The sequence below is a fragment of the Anguilla anguilla genome, chromosome 13, assembly GCF_013347855.1.
Source record: "Anguilla anguilla isolate fAngAng1 chromosome 13, fAngAng1.pri, whole genome shotgun sequence".
NCBI lineage: Eukaryota > Metazoa > Chordata > Actinopteri > Anguilliformes > Anguillidae > Anguilla > Anguilla anguilla.
Window position 1 is genome coordinate 41,418,968 of NC_049213.1, and position 14,969 is coordinate 41,433,936.

A 14,969-nucleotide genomic window follows, 5' to 3' on the forward strand; every position below is an offset into this window, starting at 1 on the left:
CTTCTCAGTGCAATGCAGCCACACGGTGCACTACAGGATCTCTCCCCCTGCCCCTCCCCAAGAGGACAGCACCCTGCTGCACCCCCTCACCCCAAAATCCACCCTCATCGTCACCATGGACGCCGCCAGCGAGCATGCTTTCGACAGCAAGGTGAGCCGAGCAGGTGTAAGAGCAGAAAATTTGAAACCATTCCTGGGAACTTCTGCCAGTAGAAACAGTAACTGAAGTGGTCTAGATAGGCAGCTGTGATAAAGATTTTACTATTTAAATTTAAGTTTAACCGCCTCCACTGTGTAAAGCCAGAACCTGGCAAATCTCCCACTGCTATTTCAGAGCGGCACCTCCTCAGAGACCACCACCTCCCTGGAGGAGGCATGTGTGGATGCTTGGGTCTGCCTCATTTGAAAGCAACACTGCAGTATGAAAGACTGTGCTTTTACAAACACAACCTCACTATTCTCTTGGAAAAAGCTTACACACGTTCAGAAATTTGACTCTTGAGAGATGCAATCAATCCAGCTGCAGTACTGATGCCAAGTGATTCTGTTTCTAACATCAAAGACGTTTCAGACATGCGCTCTGTCAGCTGGTCTCAGCCGGTTGTCTGATCGTTTGTGTGGGTCTGTCAGTGATAGTGCAGTGTACCTGTTCCTGTGCCTCGAGTCTGCACAGGGAGCTTTACACAGGCTAATGGAGCCAGATTTTACAGCACAGTGATGAGTTACTAAGGACAGCTAATCAAACCAGATTCTATAGAGCAGTTATACAGGACGGTTAATCAAGCCAGATTCCATGATGGGATGAGCGATAATAGTTTACTTATGACTAATCCGACTGCTTTGTACATTGGTATGAGTTTCCCCAGGATGGCTAATCGAAGCACAGTATGAGTTTCCCCAGGATGGCTAAGCGAAGCAGTGCCTGTGTTTGCCCAGGATGGCTAATGGAAGCAGTGTATGAGTTTGCCCAGGATGGCTAATGGAAGCAGTGTATGAGTTTGCCCAGGATGGCTAATGGAAGCAGTGTATGAGTTTGCCCAGGATGGCTAATGGAAACAGAGTATGAGTTTGTTCAGGATGGCTAATGGAAGCAGAGTATGAGTTTGCCCAGGATGGCTAATGGAAACAGAGTATGAGTTTGCCCAGGATGGCTAAGCGAAGCAGTGCCTGTGTTTGCCCAGGATGGCTAATGGAAGCAGAGTATGAGTTTGCCCAGGATGGCTAATGGAAGCAAAGTATGAGTTTACCCAGGATGGCTAATGGAAGCAGAGTATGAGTTTACCCAGGGTGGCTAATCAAAGCACAGTATGAGTTTGCCCAGGATGGCTAATGGAAGCAGTGTCTGAGTTTGCTCAGTATGCCTAATGGAAGCAGAGTATGAGTTTTCCCAGGATGGCTAATGGAAGCAGTGTCTGAGTTTTCCCAGGATGGCTAATGGAAGCAGTGTCTGAGTTTTCCCAGGATGGCTAATGGAAGCAGCGTATGAGTTTGCCCAGGATGGCTAATGGAAGCAGAGTATGAGTTTGTTCAGGATGGCTAATGGAAGCAGTGTCTGCAGTGGGGTTATACAGGGCAGATTGTACAGTGTGTGAGTGGTAATGAGAGGTCTGTCAGGGGTAATCCTGTGTGCCTTTGTACAGCTGTCAGTGCAGTATTACAGAGATCCCAGGGAGGCGCTGGGGAAGGCTGTTCTTCACCTCACTGCAGTAGGTAAGCATCGTTATCTGACTCTGAGGGAATATTTCTCTTACATTTTTTCAATAAATGATTCCATTGTATCTTAGATTCCCTATGTATTTTTATTTACTTAGAAAAATCCATGTTACCATCAAAAACATGCAATTAGTTGCTATGGTTTTTCAGGATCAGTTAAATTCCTACTCCGTAATAAAGTGTGACAGATTATGAAGGAAGAGCCAGCACACACGTCAAAGTGGTGTTGTGCCTGAAACGGAACAGTCCTGACATGGAACGTCTTTCTTTCAGAGATCTCCCTGGATGTGGATGCGGATCGGGATGGGGTGGTGGAGACGAACAATCCGAATAAGGTAGATCCCGCCTACTACATGCCTACCGCACCGCCACTGCACACCTACTGCACACCCACTGCATACTCACTGCACACCCACTGCACGCCCAATGCACACCTACTGCACACCCACTGCATACCCACTGCACATCCATTTCACACCCACTGCACGCCCAGTGCACCCCCACTGCATACCCACTGCACACCCATTTCACACCCACTGCACGCCCACTGCATACCCACTGCATGCCTACTGCCCCCGTACTGCACCCCCCTACACAGCCACTGCACACCCATTTCACACCCACTGCATACCCACTGCATACCGACTGCCTGCCTACTGCCCCCGTACTGCACCCCCCTACACAGCCACTGCACACCCACTGCAAGCAAAGCTGCTTCTGACATGCTGCCTGGCAGATCTGTATAATTAGCACAGAAAGCTGCGCAGCGCACTGCTCTGTCAGAGAGGGTTAGCGTATCGGCGCGGAGCACTGCTCTGTCAGAGAGGGTTAGCGTAGCGGCGCGGCGCACTGCTCTGTCAGAGAGGGTTAGCGTAGCGGCGCGGCGCACTGCTCTGTCAGAGAGGGTTAGCGTAGCGGCGCGGCGCACTGCTCTGTCAGACAGGGTTAGCGTATCGGCGCGGAGCACTGCTCTGTCAGAGAGGGTTAGCATAGCGGCGCGGCGCACTGCTCTGTCAGAGAGGGTTAGCGTAGTGGCGCGGCGCACTGCTCTGTCAGAGAAGGTTAGCGTAGCGGCGCGGTGCACTGCTCTGACAGAGAGGGTTAGCGTAGCGGCCATAGAAATGAGCTTACTGCGCTAACACTGCCGCTTGCTTCTCTGCTGGGTGCTACTGTTGTACTCCAGGTCCTGAACCTGAAATCCTTCAGTTAAATATCCAGCCGTATGAATGGATTGTGTGTAAACATTGTACGTTGTGTGAGTGGGTCTGGATCTGAGCGTTTGTCCTCCCTGCTCTTTGTTGGTCTCAGGGCTCCTGGAAGTGGGGCCCCAGGGGCCACGGCGCCATCCTCCTGGTCAACTGCGACTCAGAGAGCACCTTCAGGAAGTCCCCAGACACAGAGAAGCCTGAGATAACCAAGGTTTCAGGTTTGGGATGACCCGGCTGCACTAGAATAAGCCACTGCTGACAGGCACATGCTCTTATTTGTATGTATATAATGTCATATGTGTGAGGGAACAGGACTGGTTCTGTGCTATATGAGAGGGGATAGGACTGGTTCGGTGCTGTATGAAAGGGAACAGGGCTGGTTCTGTGCTGTATGAGAGGGAACAGGACTGGTTCTGTGCTGTATGAGAGGGAACAGGGCTGGTTCTGTGCTGTATGAGAGGGAACAGGATTGGTGCTGTGCTGTATGAGAGGGAACAGGGCTGGTTCTGTGCTATAAGAGAGGGGATAGGACTGGTTCGGTGCTGTATGAAAGGGAACAGGGCTGGTTCTGTGCTGTATGAGAGGGAACAGGACTGGTTCTGTGCTGTATGAGAGGGAACAGGGCTGGTTCTGTGCTGCATGAGTGGGACCAGGACTGGTTCTGTGCTGTATGAGCGGGAACAGGACTGTTTCTGTGCTGCATGAGCATGAGCAGGACTGGTTCGGTGCTGTATGAGAGGGAACAGGACTGGTTCTGTGCTGTATGAAAGGGAACAGGACTGGTTCTGTGCTGTATGAAAGGGAACAGGACTGGTTCGGTGCTGTATGAAAGGGAACAGGACTGGTTCTGTGCTGCATGAGAGGGAACAGGACTGGTTCTGTGCGGGTATGTGTGGGTAAAGGCCAGACCTCGGGTCCCGGTGTCTCCACAGATCTGAAAGACATGTCACGCATGGTGGTGCGGACCAAAGGGCCAGCCCAGCTTCCTGAGGGCTACCTGCTGACCTTGCACGTGTCTCAGACTGATGCGGAAACAATCAGAGTTTTCCGGGATGGGAAGCAGAACAGCAATTCTATCGAATTCAGTGAGTACTGCCACATGCATGAAAATAGCCATCATTCCAATACCCCTCCCTCCACCCCACCCTCTGCTTTGCCCCGCCCTCTGCCCCGCCCTCTGCTTGGCCCCTCCCTCCACCCCACCCTCTGCCCCGCCCTCTGCTTGGCCCCACCCTCTGCTTGGCTTCTCTCTCCACCCCACCCTCTGCTTTGCCCCGCCCTCCGCCCCGCCCTCTGCTTGGCCCCTCCCTCCACCCCACCCTCTGCTTGGCCCCTCCCTCCACCCCCCCCTCTGCTTGGCCCCTCCCTCCACCCCACCCTCTGCTTGGCCCCGCCCTCCACCCCACCCTCTGCTTGGCCCCTCCCTCTGCCCTGCCCTCTGCTTGGCCCCACCCTCTGCCCTGCCCTCTGCTTGGCCCCGCCCTCTGCTTGGCCTCTCTCTCTGCTCCGCCCTCCGCTTGGATGTGCTCTCCACACATGCAGCATAAAGGCCAGCAAAAGCCAGCTGACAGGAAATATGAGCCAGCCCTCGACCCACAGGAGCTGTTCCTGTATATCTGAAATGTCAGAGTTCAGAGTGATGACCCCCCCCCCCCCCCCACCAACAGACCCCTTACCCCTCCCATAACAGACTCCATTCCACTAACAGAACCCATCCCACTAACAGAACCCATTCCACTGACAGAACCCATTCCACTAACAGGTTCCATCCCACTAACAGACTCACAGGAACACACATTGCAAACTGTGTAATGCAGAGGAAAGGTCTGAAAATGCTCTATGGTCTAAAAATGTGTTTTTTCTTTGTATTTTTATTTAGTTTTAATTGCATTACTATATTTTAGACTACCACCTACCTCCTCCTTACAAAGTAAAAAGAAGAAATTTAAATAGTAATGAATAAGTATTTGAACAACTGAATGCCATGAACTTTTGGCACCATTTACTTTTTTAAGTTTCAACGTTACAAATTGCTACAGTTGGAAATTTCCAATAGATCCACAGGGTGAACATAGCACAGCTTCTGAACAGACAGTGATGGCACAAAGGTCTAAACCTAAATATTCTCCATTAAACTTTTCACTTTGCAGGCAACATCTTCAGTTACTTCACCAGAGACTACCCCCTGGTTTTGAGTGCGGACAGACTCTGCCAGGTGATACCGTATAAAGGGGGCGTCGTGGAAACAGATTTCTTTGTGGAGGGCCTTCGTTTCCCGGATAAGGACTTTGATGGCCTGGTCACCATCAACCTTAGTCTGCTGGAGCCCACCTCAAAGGTGCGTACCCTGCTCTGCGTGGGCTGCTCCTGGGAGACACACTATACTACAGTGCTGCCCAGTGTGCAGGCCTGCTGCTCCTGGGAGACACGCTGTACTACAGTGCTGCTCAGTGTACAGGACTGCTGTTCCTGGGAGACACGCTGCACTACAGCGCTGCTCAGTGTGCAGGACTGCTGCTCCTGGGAGACACGCTGTACTACAGTGCTGCTCAGTGTGCAGGTCAGCTGCTCCTGGGAGACACACTATACTACAGTGCTGCCCAGTGTGCAGGACTGCTGCTCCTGGGAGACACGCTGTACTACAGTGCTGCTCAGTGTGCAGGACTGCTGCTCCTGGGAGACACGCTGTACTACAGTGCTGCTCAGTGTGCAGGACTGCTGCTCCTGGGAGACACGCTGTACTACAGCGCTGCTCAGTGTGCAGGACTGCTGCTTTTGGGAGACACGCTGTACTACAGCGCTGCTCAGCGTGCAGGACTGCTGATCCTGGGAGACACGCTGCACTACAGCACTGCTCAGCGTGCAGCTGCTCCTGGGAGACACGCTGTACTACAGCGCTGCTCAGTGTGCAGGTCAGCTGCTCCTGGGAGACACGCTGTACTACAGCGCTGCTCAGTGTGCAGGTCAGCTGCTCCTGGGAGACATGCTGTACTACAGCGCTGCTCAGCGTGCAGGACTGCTGCTCTTGGGAGACACGCTGTACTACAGTGCTGCTCAGCGTGCAGGTCAGCTGCTCCTGGGAGACACGCTGTACTACAGTGCTGCTCAGTGTGCAGGTCAGCTGCTCCTGGGAGACACGCTGTACTACAGCGCTGCTAAGCGTGCAGGACTGCTGCTCTTGGGAGACACGCTGTACTACAGCGCTGCTCAGCGTGCAGGTCAGCTGCTCCTGTGAGACACGCTGTACTACAGCGCTGCTCAGTGTGCAGGTCAGCTGCTCCTGGGAGACCCTGTAGCACAGTGGACACTTCCGGTTATTTTTTCTATTTTCCTGAAGCGAAAACCCAGTTTCAACATCCCAGGAGAGGGCTATTTGTGTGATAATGAAAAAAAACCCAGAAATCCCAGGAGTGGCATGCTGGTGCATCGGCGTCTCAGTGATCTCCTTAAGGGTGTGGAACTCGCAACACAAGACACAACAGCAACACAGTGGCAGGTCTCTTTTTCAGCCCTACCGGAAGTCCTCTCACTGAGACAGACGCTCAGCCGCGCGGCGTCTTCACACCTAGTGTTTATCCCGCCGTTACACCTGTCTGCCACACCCCTATGTACACCTGACCCGAGCTCATGAAGAAATCACATGGGAGTAGCCCCACCCCCAGGGACATCTGGTTCACATCACCTGATGCCAGCAACCAATCATCAAAAGGAATATAGGTGTATGTGTTTTATCTACTTGTTACAACAGATCTTTTACAACTATGTTTTATAAAGTTTTCAGCCTAATCAAATTTGGGGGGGAAAAATTGGCAGGTATTAAGAAGGAGATAAAACATTGAACTAGCTCCATTAAATATAACACTGCTGGTGTTTTTTCAGTGCTGCTTTTCACAATGGCTGTGGAGTGAAGACAAGTCCTGTATGTTTTCTGTTGTCTACAGCTTTTCCCTGAAACGCCCATCTTCACTGACAAGGTGATGTTCCGCGTGGCTCCCTGGATCATGACCCCCAACACCCTGGATCCTGTGGAGGTGTTTGTGTGCAGGTGAGGTGTGTGTGTGGGTGAGGTGTGTGTAAGTGAGGTGTGTGTATGTGCAGGTGAGGTGTGTGTGTGGGTGAGGTGTGTGTGTGTGGAGGTGAGGTGTGTGTGTGTAAGTCAGGTGTTTGTGTGCAGGTGAGGTGTGTGTGTGGGTGAGGTGTGCGTGTGTGCAGGTGAGGTGTGTGTGTGTGTAGGTGAGGTGTTTGTGTGCAGGTGAGGTGCGTGTGGGTGAGGTGTGCGTGTGTGCAGGTGAGGTGTGTGTGTGTAAGTCAGGTGTTTGTGTGCAGGTGAGGTGTGTGTGTGGGTGAGGTGTGCGTGTGTGCAGGTGAGGTGTGTGTGTGTGTAAGTGAGGTGTGTGTATGTGCAGGTGAGGTGTGTGTGTGGGTGGTGTGTGCGTGTGTGCAGGTTCGGTGTGCATGTGTGTAAGTGAGGTGTGTGTATGTGCAGTTGAGGTGTTTGTGTGCAGGTGAGGTGTGTGTGTGGGTGAGGTGTGTGTGTGTGTAGGTGAGGTGTGTGTATGTGCAGGTGAGGTGAGTGTGTGTGTGGGTGAGTGTGTGTGTGTGTAGGTGAGGTGTGTGTGTGTAGGTGAGGTGTGTGTATGTGCAGGTGAGGTGAGTGTGTGTGTGGGTGAGTGTGTGTGTGTGTAGGTGAGGTGTGTGTGTGTGTAAGTGAGGTGTGTGTGTGTAGGTGAGGTTTATTTTTAAAAAAATCTGACTTACATATCCATGGGATTTAGCGGCAGAGGACCTGTAAATATGAAACAAGCTGAAAAAACCTCAGTAACACTACACAACTGTTTGCACTGGGCCTGGTACAGACATTCTGCACTGGGCCTGGTACAGAAATTCTGCGCTGGGCCTGGTACAGACATTCTGCGCTGGGCCTGGTACAGACATTCTGCACTGGGCCTGGTACAGACATTCTGCGCTGGGCCTGGTACAGACATTCTGCACTGGGCGTGGTACAGACATTCTGCGCTGGGCCTGGTACAGACATTCTGCACTGGGCCTGGTACTGACATTCTGCACTGGGCCTGGTACAGACATTCTGCACTGGGCCTGGTACAGACATTCTGCACTGGGCCTGGTACTGACATTCTGCACTGGGCCTGGTACTGACATTCTGCACTGGGCCTGGTACAGACATTCTGCACTGGGCCTGGTACTGACATTCTGCACTGGGCCTGGTACTGACATTCTGCACTGGGCCTGGTACAGACATTCTGCGCTGGGCCTGGTGCTTTAGGGTGGCAGGCGTGAGGACACGCAGGGGTCTGTGGTCTGAAGCTGGAAAATAACCTTCAGCTCCAGAGCAGCAGCTGCTGATGTCTGTTAGCACAATGAACACTTTGTCTTGCGCTGCTGGTGGTGAAGCATGGAAGCTCATCAGTGGTAATGGCTTCTGTCTGGTGTCACGACAGCACCTCAGACAACTACCCCTTCCTGAAGGCCATGACGCACCTGGCGAAGGAGAGCGGCTGCAAGCTGAAGGTCTGCCACCAGTTCATGAACAGAAATGACCGCTGGATGCAGGTGTGTACAGGGCATACGGCCACCAGGGGTGTTCAGGTAGTGCTTCAGCACAGTAAGCCCAAGAAATTACTGCAAATGAGGAACGGAACCACTCTCTCTCATCTCTCCAAAAAAAGAAGTTTCTGGACAGGAAAGATTTCTGCTTAATTGTGCTGAATTGTGGCTTACAGCAAGGGCCACGCTTGATGAAAACATTTTGGAATAAATTTCCTGGCCGCAAATATTTAAGAAAAAGTTTTTCCAAATCCAGGTTCAAGAGTGAATCTTGTTTTACGCATGTTGTTGTTAAAAATGAACATTAGGGGAACTTCAAAGGACACTTCTGTGGAAGTAGCACTCTGTGCTTGGATCTGCCTGCAGTCAAACTGTTCTCTACTGATGGCAAACTGAGGTTTACTGGAATAATTACAGATTTGGGATTAAGGAAAACAGATGCTGCTTTAGTTCTGGATTTGGGATTAAGGAGAATAGGTGCTGCAATAGTTCTGGATTTGGGATTAAGGAGAATAAATTCTGGAATAGTTCTGGATTTGGGATTAAGGAGAATAGATTCTGGACCCAGGGGGCTTTTTTGTGCAGTGTGGAAGTATCAAGCCAGATTCTCTTGACAGGATGAGATGGAGTTAGGATACATCGACTCTCCCCATCAGAGTTTCCCTGTGGTTCTGGATTCTCCTCGAGGTGGACCCCTTACTGACTTCTCCTATGAGGAGCTTCTGGTAGTAGCCTACAGATCTGCACCTTCCCAGAGTCAACATACTTTACATACAACTGCACATTACCTGCACCACACCTTCACATACAACTGCACATTACCTACACCACACCTTTACATACAACTGCACATTACGTGCGCATTTCTAGGACCACACCTTTAACGACAAGTGCACATTTAGTTCTCTATAAATTGTGATGTAATTTCCCTGACTTCAAGATGGCGTCGTATTTCTTTCCTAGAGCACATGGTGCGGATGTGTATGGTTTAACTGTGATAAGCGCTGTTCCTGCATGCATTATATTATGTATTACATCAAGTGAAATATACTTATGCATACACACCTGTGAACACATACACATCTCCATTATTTTCATCATATTTATGTACTTATTTTTACATTTATTCATGAACAGATCTGAATCATTTGCATTCCTAGTTTCTATGGAATTGGCCTTTTCCAATACTACCCAACTCCCCCCCCCCCACCCCCCACCCCCACCCCCAACCCACCCCCTCCTGTCTGCAACATCCCAGGGGCCAGACTTCGGCTTTGTGACGAGATCAGCCTTTTGCAAGGAGGTGTCCAGTCTCGATTCATTTGGAAACCTGGAGGTGAGCCCTCCAGTCACTGTGCATGGGAAGAGCTATCCCCTGGGCAGGATCATCATTGGAGTGGCCTTCCCCACGTGAGTCTGCGGGGTTAGGGTGGGGTGGCCTTCCCCACATGAGTCTGCGGGGTTAGGGCGGGGTGGGCTTCCCCACGTGAGTCTGCGGGGTTAGGGTGGAGTGTCCTTCCCCACCTGAGTCTGCGGGGTTAGGGTGGGGTGGCCTTCCCCACGTGAGTCTGTGGGGTTAGGGCGGGGTGGCCTTCCCCACGTGAGTCTGCGGGGTTAGGGTGGGGTGGCCTTCCCCACCTGAGTCTGCGGGGTTAGGGTGGGGTGGCCTTCCCCACCTGAGTCTGCGGGGTCAGGGTGGAGTGGCCTTCCCCACGTGAGTCTGCAGGGTTAGGGTGGAGTGGTCTTCCCCACGTGAGTTTGCGGGGTTAGGGTGGGGTGGCCTTCCCCACCTGAGTCTGCGGGGTCAGGGTGGAGTGGCCTTCCCCACGTGAGTCTGCAGGGTTAGGGTGGAGTGGTCTTCCCCACGTGAGTTTGCGGGGTTAGGGTGGGGTGGCCTTCCCCACGTGAGTCTGCAGGGTTAGGGTGGGGTGGCCTTCCCCACATGAGTCTGCGGGGTTAGGGTGGAGTGGCCTTCCCCACGTGAGTCTGCGGGGTTAGGGTGGAGTGGCCTTACCCACGTGAGTCTGCGGGGTTAGGGTGGAGTGGCCTTCCCCACGTGAGTCTGCGGGGTTAGGGTGGAGTGGCCTACCCCAAGGCCTACTTGATGCTTATTGCTAAACACTAAAAAACTTTACATTTAAAATATTATTACATTACTGAACATGTATTATTGTTATTAGTTAATTTGGACTACATCTCTCTTCAACAGAACCATCCATGGGCGCAACATGACCCAGGTAGTCCAGGACTTTTTGTGGGCCCAGAAAGTCCAAGAGCCAATTGCACTCTTCTCTGATTGGCTGGCTGTTGGTCATGTAGATGAATTCATGTCCTTTGTCCCTGCTCCCGACAGAAAGGTAAAATGGTTACCTAATCAGTAGTTGAAATAGAAAGATGACAACCTTACACCAAATCCATTTAATGTCAAATTCTGAATATTGCAAAACAGGGATGTAATTGACACCATTTTAAAATCTTTGGTTTTGCTTAGCTGGAGACTGAACATACAAATGTACATATTAAGGGTTGACTGAAATGGCCAGGAAACAATCATTGCAGTGTAATGGGAATATCACTGCAGTGGAGGGGGTTAATCTTTGCAGTGGAAGGGGATAATCAGTGCAGAGGGAAGGGGATAATCAATGCAGTGGGAAGGGGATAGTCATGGAGTGGGAAGGGGATAGTCATGGAGTGGGCAGGAGATAACCATTGCAGTGGGAACGGGATAGTCATGCAGTGGGATGGGGATAATCAGTGCAGAGGGAAGGGGATAGTCGTGCAGTGGGATGGGGATATCAATGCAGTGGGAAGGGGATAGTCGTGGAGTGGGAAGGAGATAACCATTGCAGTGGGAAGGGGATAGTCATGCAGTGGGAGGGGGATAATCAGTGCAGTGGGAAAGGGATAGTCGTGCAGTGGGAGGGGGATAATCAGTGCAGTGGGAAGGGGATAGTCGTGCAGTGGGATGGGGATTATCAGTGCAGTGGAAATGGGATAGCCGTGCAGTGGTAAGGGGATAATCATGCAGTGGGAAGGGGATAATCAGTGCAGAGGGAAGGGGATAGTCATGCGGTGGGAAGGGGATAATCATGCAGTGGGCAGGGGATAATCAGTGCAGAGGGAAGGGGATAGTCATGCAGTGGGAAGGGGATAATCAGTGCAGAGGGAAGGGGATAGTCATGCAGTGGGAAGGGGATAATCAGTGCAGAGGGAAGGGGATAGTCGTGCGGTGGGAAGGGGATAATCATGCAGTTTAAGGGGATAATCTCTGTGGTCGACAGGGCTACAGCTTTGTTTGTAATGGTGGTCTGCCTGTCTGCAGGGGTTCCGGCTGCTCTTAGCCAGCCCAGACGCTGCATACAGACTCTTCCAAAATTTACAGCATGATGGACATGGGGAGGCAAGGCTATTTGAGGGTAATCCTATGTTTCTACATTGCAATTTGGATACAGTATATTTTCTTACACACTTAATCCATATTAAATCCATATCTCTTTGCTAAGAGGCTATTTCCCTTGAAGGAGTCTGAAGTTTTATACAGTGTTTGAGGTGGGAGAGCATTTGGTGAACAAATTCATAAAAATGCACAGTACTAATTTATTATATCTAAACTATTTGCTTGCATGAAGCGATTTTAATGCATATTTTTATTGTACCTTTAACAGGAGTTCCAGGTAAAAAAACCATGTCTGTGGATGATATACTAAGTGACCCTCAACTCAGGTACACTAACAATTATGTCCAGGTGAGAACAATTTCACATATGAACATCCCCTTCAGCTCAAAGTTTGTTATGATACATAATTAGCCATGGATAGTATGTCATTATTTATTGGTTGTATAGGTTCCCTTATGCAGGGTAATCATACTGTGAGAAACAGCTTGAGTAGATGCACACACAATGTGCTGTGATACACAGCCTGTTGGTGTAACTGTGAGTGTGATTCTGACTTCAGTTGATACTAGAGGACAGGCATCAGATATAACATTGGAAATTAACATGCAGGTCTCCTATCAATTTAGTTGATTTTCTGTTTTAGATTTACCATTGCATGTTACTGCACTGCATTGTGTTGAGTGTCTGCGTTAGGGTAAGGGTTTAATACCACATTCTACAGGACGGTATTTGACTGATTGACCTGAGCCTGCAGTACAGGTTTCCATGGTGATTGTGGTTTTGCCAAAAGGGCTGCATAGACTGGAACCGGGACGTCCTGAAGAAGGAGTTGGGTCTGGAGGAGGGGGATATCATAGACCTGCCCATACTGTTCAAAATGGATGAAAAGAACCTGGCAGTGGCCTACTACCCTGACATGGTGAGACCGCGCCCTTCCACTATCGCCCAACACACACCTGAGGGCCCACCAGCAAACTCAAACTAGCGTTAAACACCCCACATATCAGCCCTGCATATTCTGTGCTGGACGACCGGCTAGCAGAAGCTCTTATTCCCCAGGGCCCACCCTGCATGGCTCACTCAGCATGTGCACCTGATCACACGACTCCCTACCTGCCGCATGTGCATCTGATCACACGACTCCCTACCTGCCGCATGTGCATCTTATCACATGACCCTACTGCTGGAGTCAGCTGACTGCAGAGGGGCGAGTGTTGGGATTGGGATGGTGTGTGGGGCGGTGTGGGGTGGGAAACGAGTCACGTGTGTCTCCTGTGCCCCCATCCCGTGCAGGTGAACATGATCGTGCTGGGGAAGAACCTGGGGGTGCCCAAACCCTTCGGCCCGCAGGTGAATGGACAGTGTGCGCTGGAGGCGGAGATGAGCGCCCTGATGGGCAGGCTGGGCCTCACCTGCTTCTTCATCGATGACTTCACTTCCTACCACATGAAGCTGGGGGAGGTGCACTGCGGCTCCAACACCCGCCGACAGCCCTTCAGCTTCAGATGGTGGAACCTGGAGCTCTGAGAGAGAGGGGGGGGAGAGAGAGGGGGAAAGACAGGGAGAGGGAGACAGCGAGAGAGGGAGGGAGGGAGGAGAGAGAGGGAGGGGGAAAGACACGGAGAGGGAGAGAGAGAGGGTGAGATATGGAGGGAGAGGGAGGGGGGAGAGAGAGGGAGGGAAGGGAGAGAGATGGTGGGAGAGAGAGAAAGAGAGAGAGAGGGAGGAAGTGGTGTGTGTAAGAGAGAGGGCCGTGTGTGTAAGAGAGGAGAAGGGGGTAAAATCAGTTCTTCTGTGATTCTGTGAAGCCCTGGTTTGGATTTGGTTCAGGGTGTGGACCCAGAGCCTAAAGACAAGACAAGGCAACCAGCAGTGCTTCAGCTTAAAGGGCTTTATATTCTAACGTACCTGAGCAAACCGTCTTCACGTTTTCATGGGGGAGTAGAGAGAGTTTTGCAGGTACAATACAGCCATATAGAATAGCAATAGAACAGATAACGGTCATTAGTTTAGTACTGAGTTTTTACAAGCATAGCTTTTCTGCATGGTTTCCATAGCAATATGTGCAATCCCTCCAATAGTATGCTTGCTTAGTTCAAAGTAGATTAGTGTTTTGCAAGGAAAGAAACTTCCAGATGATTTATATTCCTCATTCCAGCATTCATCAGCTGAAATCCGACGACAATCTGACAGATCTGCTGAATTCCTACATGATTCTGTGACAACATTGCCTGTTGTGAGGGAGTTAGTCTGTGACATTTTATGTTCATACAGTCAGAGCAAAAGGAGTTTAAACAATGTCATGTAAACCACTTTTATATCCTGCATTTGGAACTGGCAAAGGAGCAGCACAGGCGGTCTACTGTCGTTCAGACTTTACACTCTCTGCGGACGAGGAAGTGCTTCAGAAGTTTCTAGAGTGCTGGTGTGCTGGGGTGTAGCTTCATAGCAGTAATCTGGGAGGAGGTGCTTCTGTCCACTTCTTAACAAATGCATTTGAATAAAATTAAATGATTCATTTTCAGTGTGATGCTTTGGGAGTTTTTTGTGTTAAGTACCTTGCAGTGTGATCTTTTATAGTGGGGAATATAACTGAATATCCCACGATGTGTGCTCATACCGATGGATAACAGGCTAACTGCAACCAAGCTCTGTTTGACTGAGGTGAGTCTGTACAGAGAACACCGGCCATTCACTGTAGACTGACAGGCCTGACAGTGTTAGAATTAATTCAATATACTGTAAAACTCTGCATATTGTGTCTAATTCATTATCAGTTTACATGTATATAAAAGATGGAATATCTGAGCCAGACTCCAGGGAAACCTGCAAAATAATAACCACCCATATGCCCAGTTTATTACATTTTTTTCTCTTGGTTGTATTTCCAAAAAAGGTGTACAATTTAAAATCAATCCATTCATACACAAGCTTACTTCAGCATTTATCAAACACAGCAAAACACAAATGCAGTCATTAGCATGAAGCCCATCAGTGTGGACCAGGTTTCTAAGAACAGCTCCACCCTCTTCTGTGGAATCATATGCGCTATGCTCCATTTTAATTTCCAGAATGAAGAAACGCAT

General features: G+C 50.4%; 1 protein-coding gene across 2 annotated transcripts in view; it reads left to right on the forward strand.

Moving 5' to 3' along the window:
* Window positions 1-13,449, forward strand: part of padi2 (peptidyl arginine deiminase, type II) — a 21,306-nt gene extending 7,857 nt beyond the window's left edge. For both annotated transcript variants that reach the window (XM_035387960.1, XM_035387959.1), the window contains exons 2-16: window positions 1-151; window positions 1,641-1,710; window positions 1,987-2,048; window positions 3,022-3,139; window positions 3,854-4,006; window positions 5,072-5,259; window positions 6,863-6,966; window positions 8,381-8,492; window positions 9,104-9,211; window positions 9,745-9,896; window positions 10,696-10,843; window positions 11,809-11,902; window positions 12,152-12,231; window positions 12,674-12,802; window positions 13,177-13,449. The exon at window positions 1-151 is cut by the window's left edge and continues 24 nt beyond it. In XM_035387960.1, the coding sequence (XP_035243851.1) occupies window positions 1-151; window positions 1,641-1,710; window positions 1,987-2,048; window positions 3,022-3,139; window positions 3,854-4,006; window positions 5,072-5,259; window positions 6,863-6,966; window positions 8,381-8,492; window positions 9,104-9,211; window positions 9,745-9,896; window positions 10,696-10,843; window positions 11,809-11,902; window positions 12,152-12,231; window positions 12,674-12,802; window positions 13,177-13,410 (1,903 nt within the window). In that variant the 3' untranslated portion in view covers window positions 13,411-13,449. The remainder of the gene's footprint in view (window positions 152-1,640; window positions 1,711-1,986; window positions 2,049-3,021; window positions 3,140-3,853; window positions 4,007-5,071; window positions 5,260-6,862; window positions 6,967-8,380; window positions 8,493-9,103; window positions 9,212-9,744; window positions 9,897-10,695; window positions 10,844-11,808; window positions 11,903-12,151; window positions 12,232-12,673; window positions 12,803-13,176) is intronic.
* The last annotated feature ends 1,520 nt before the right edge of the window (window positions 13,450-14,969 follow it).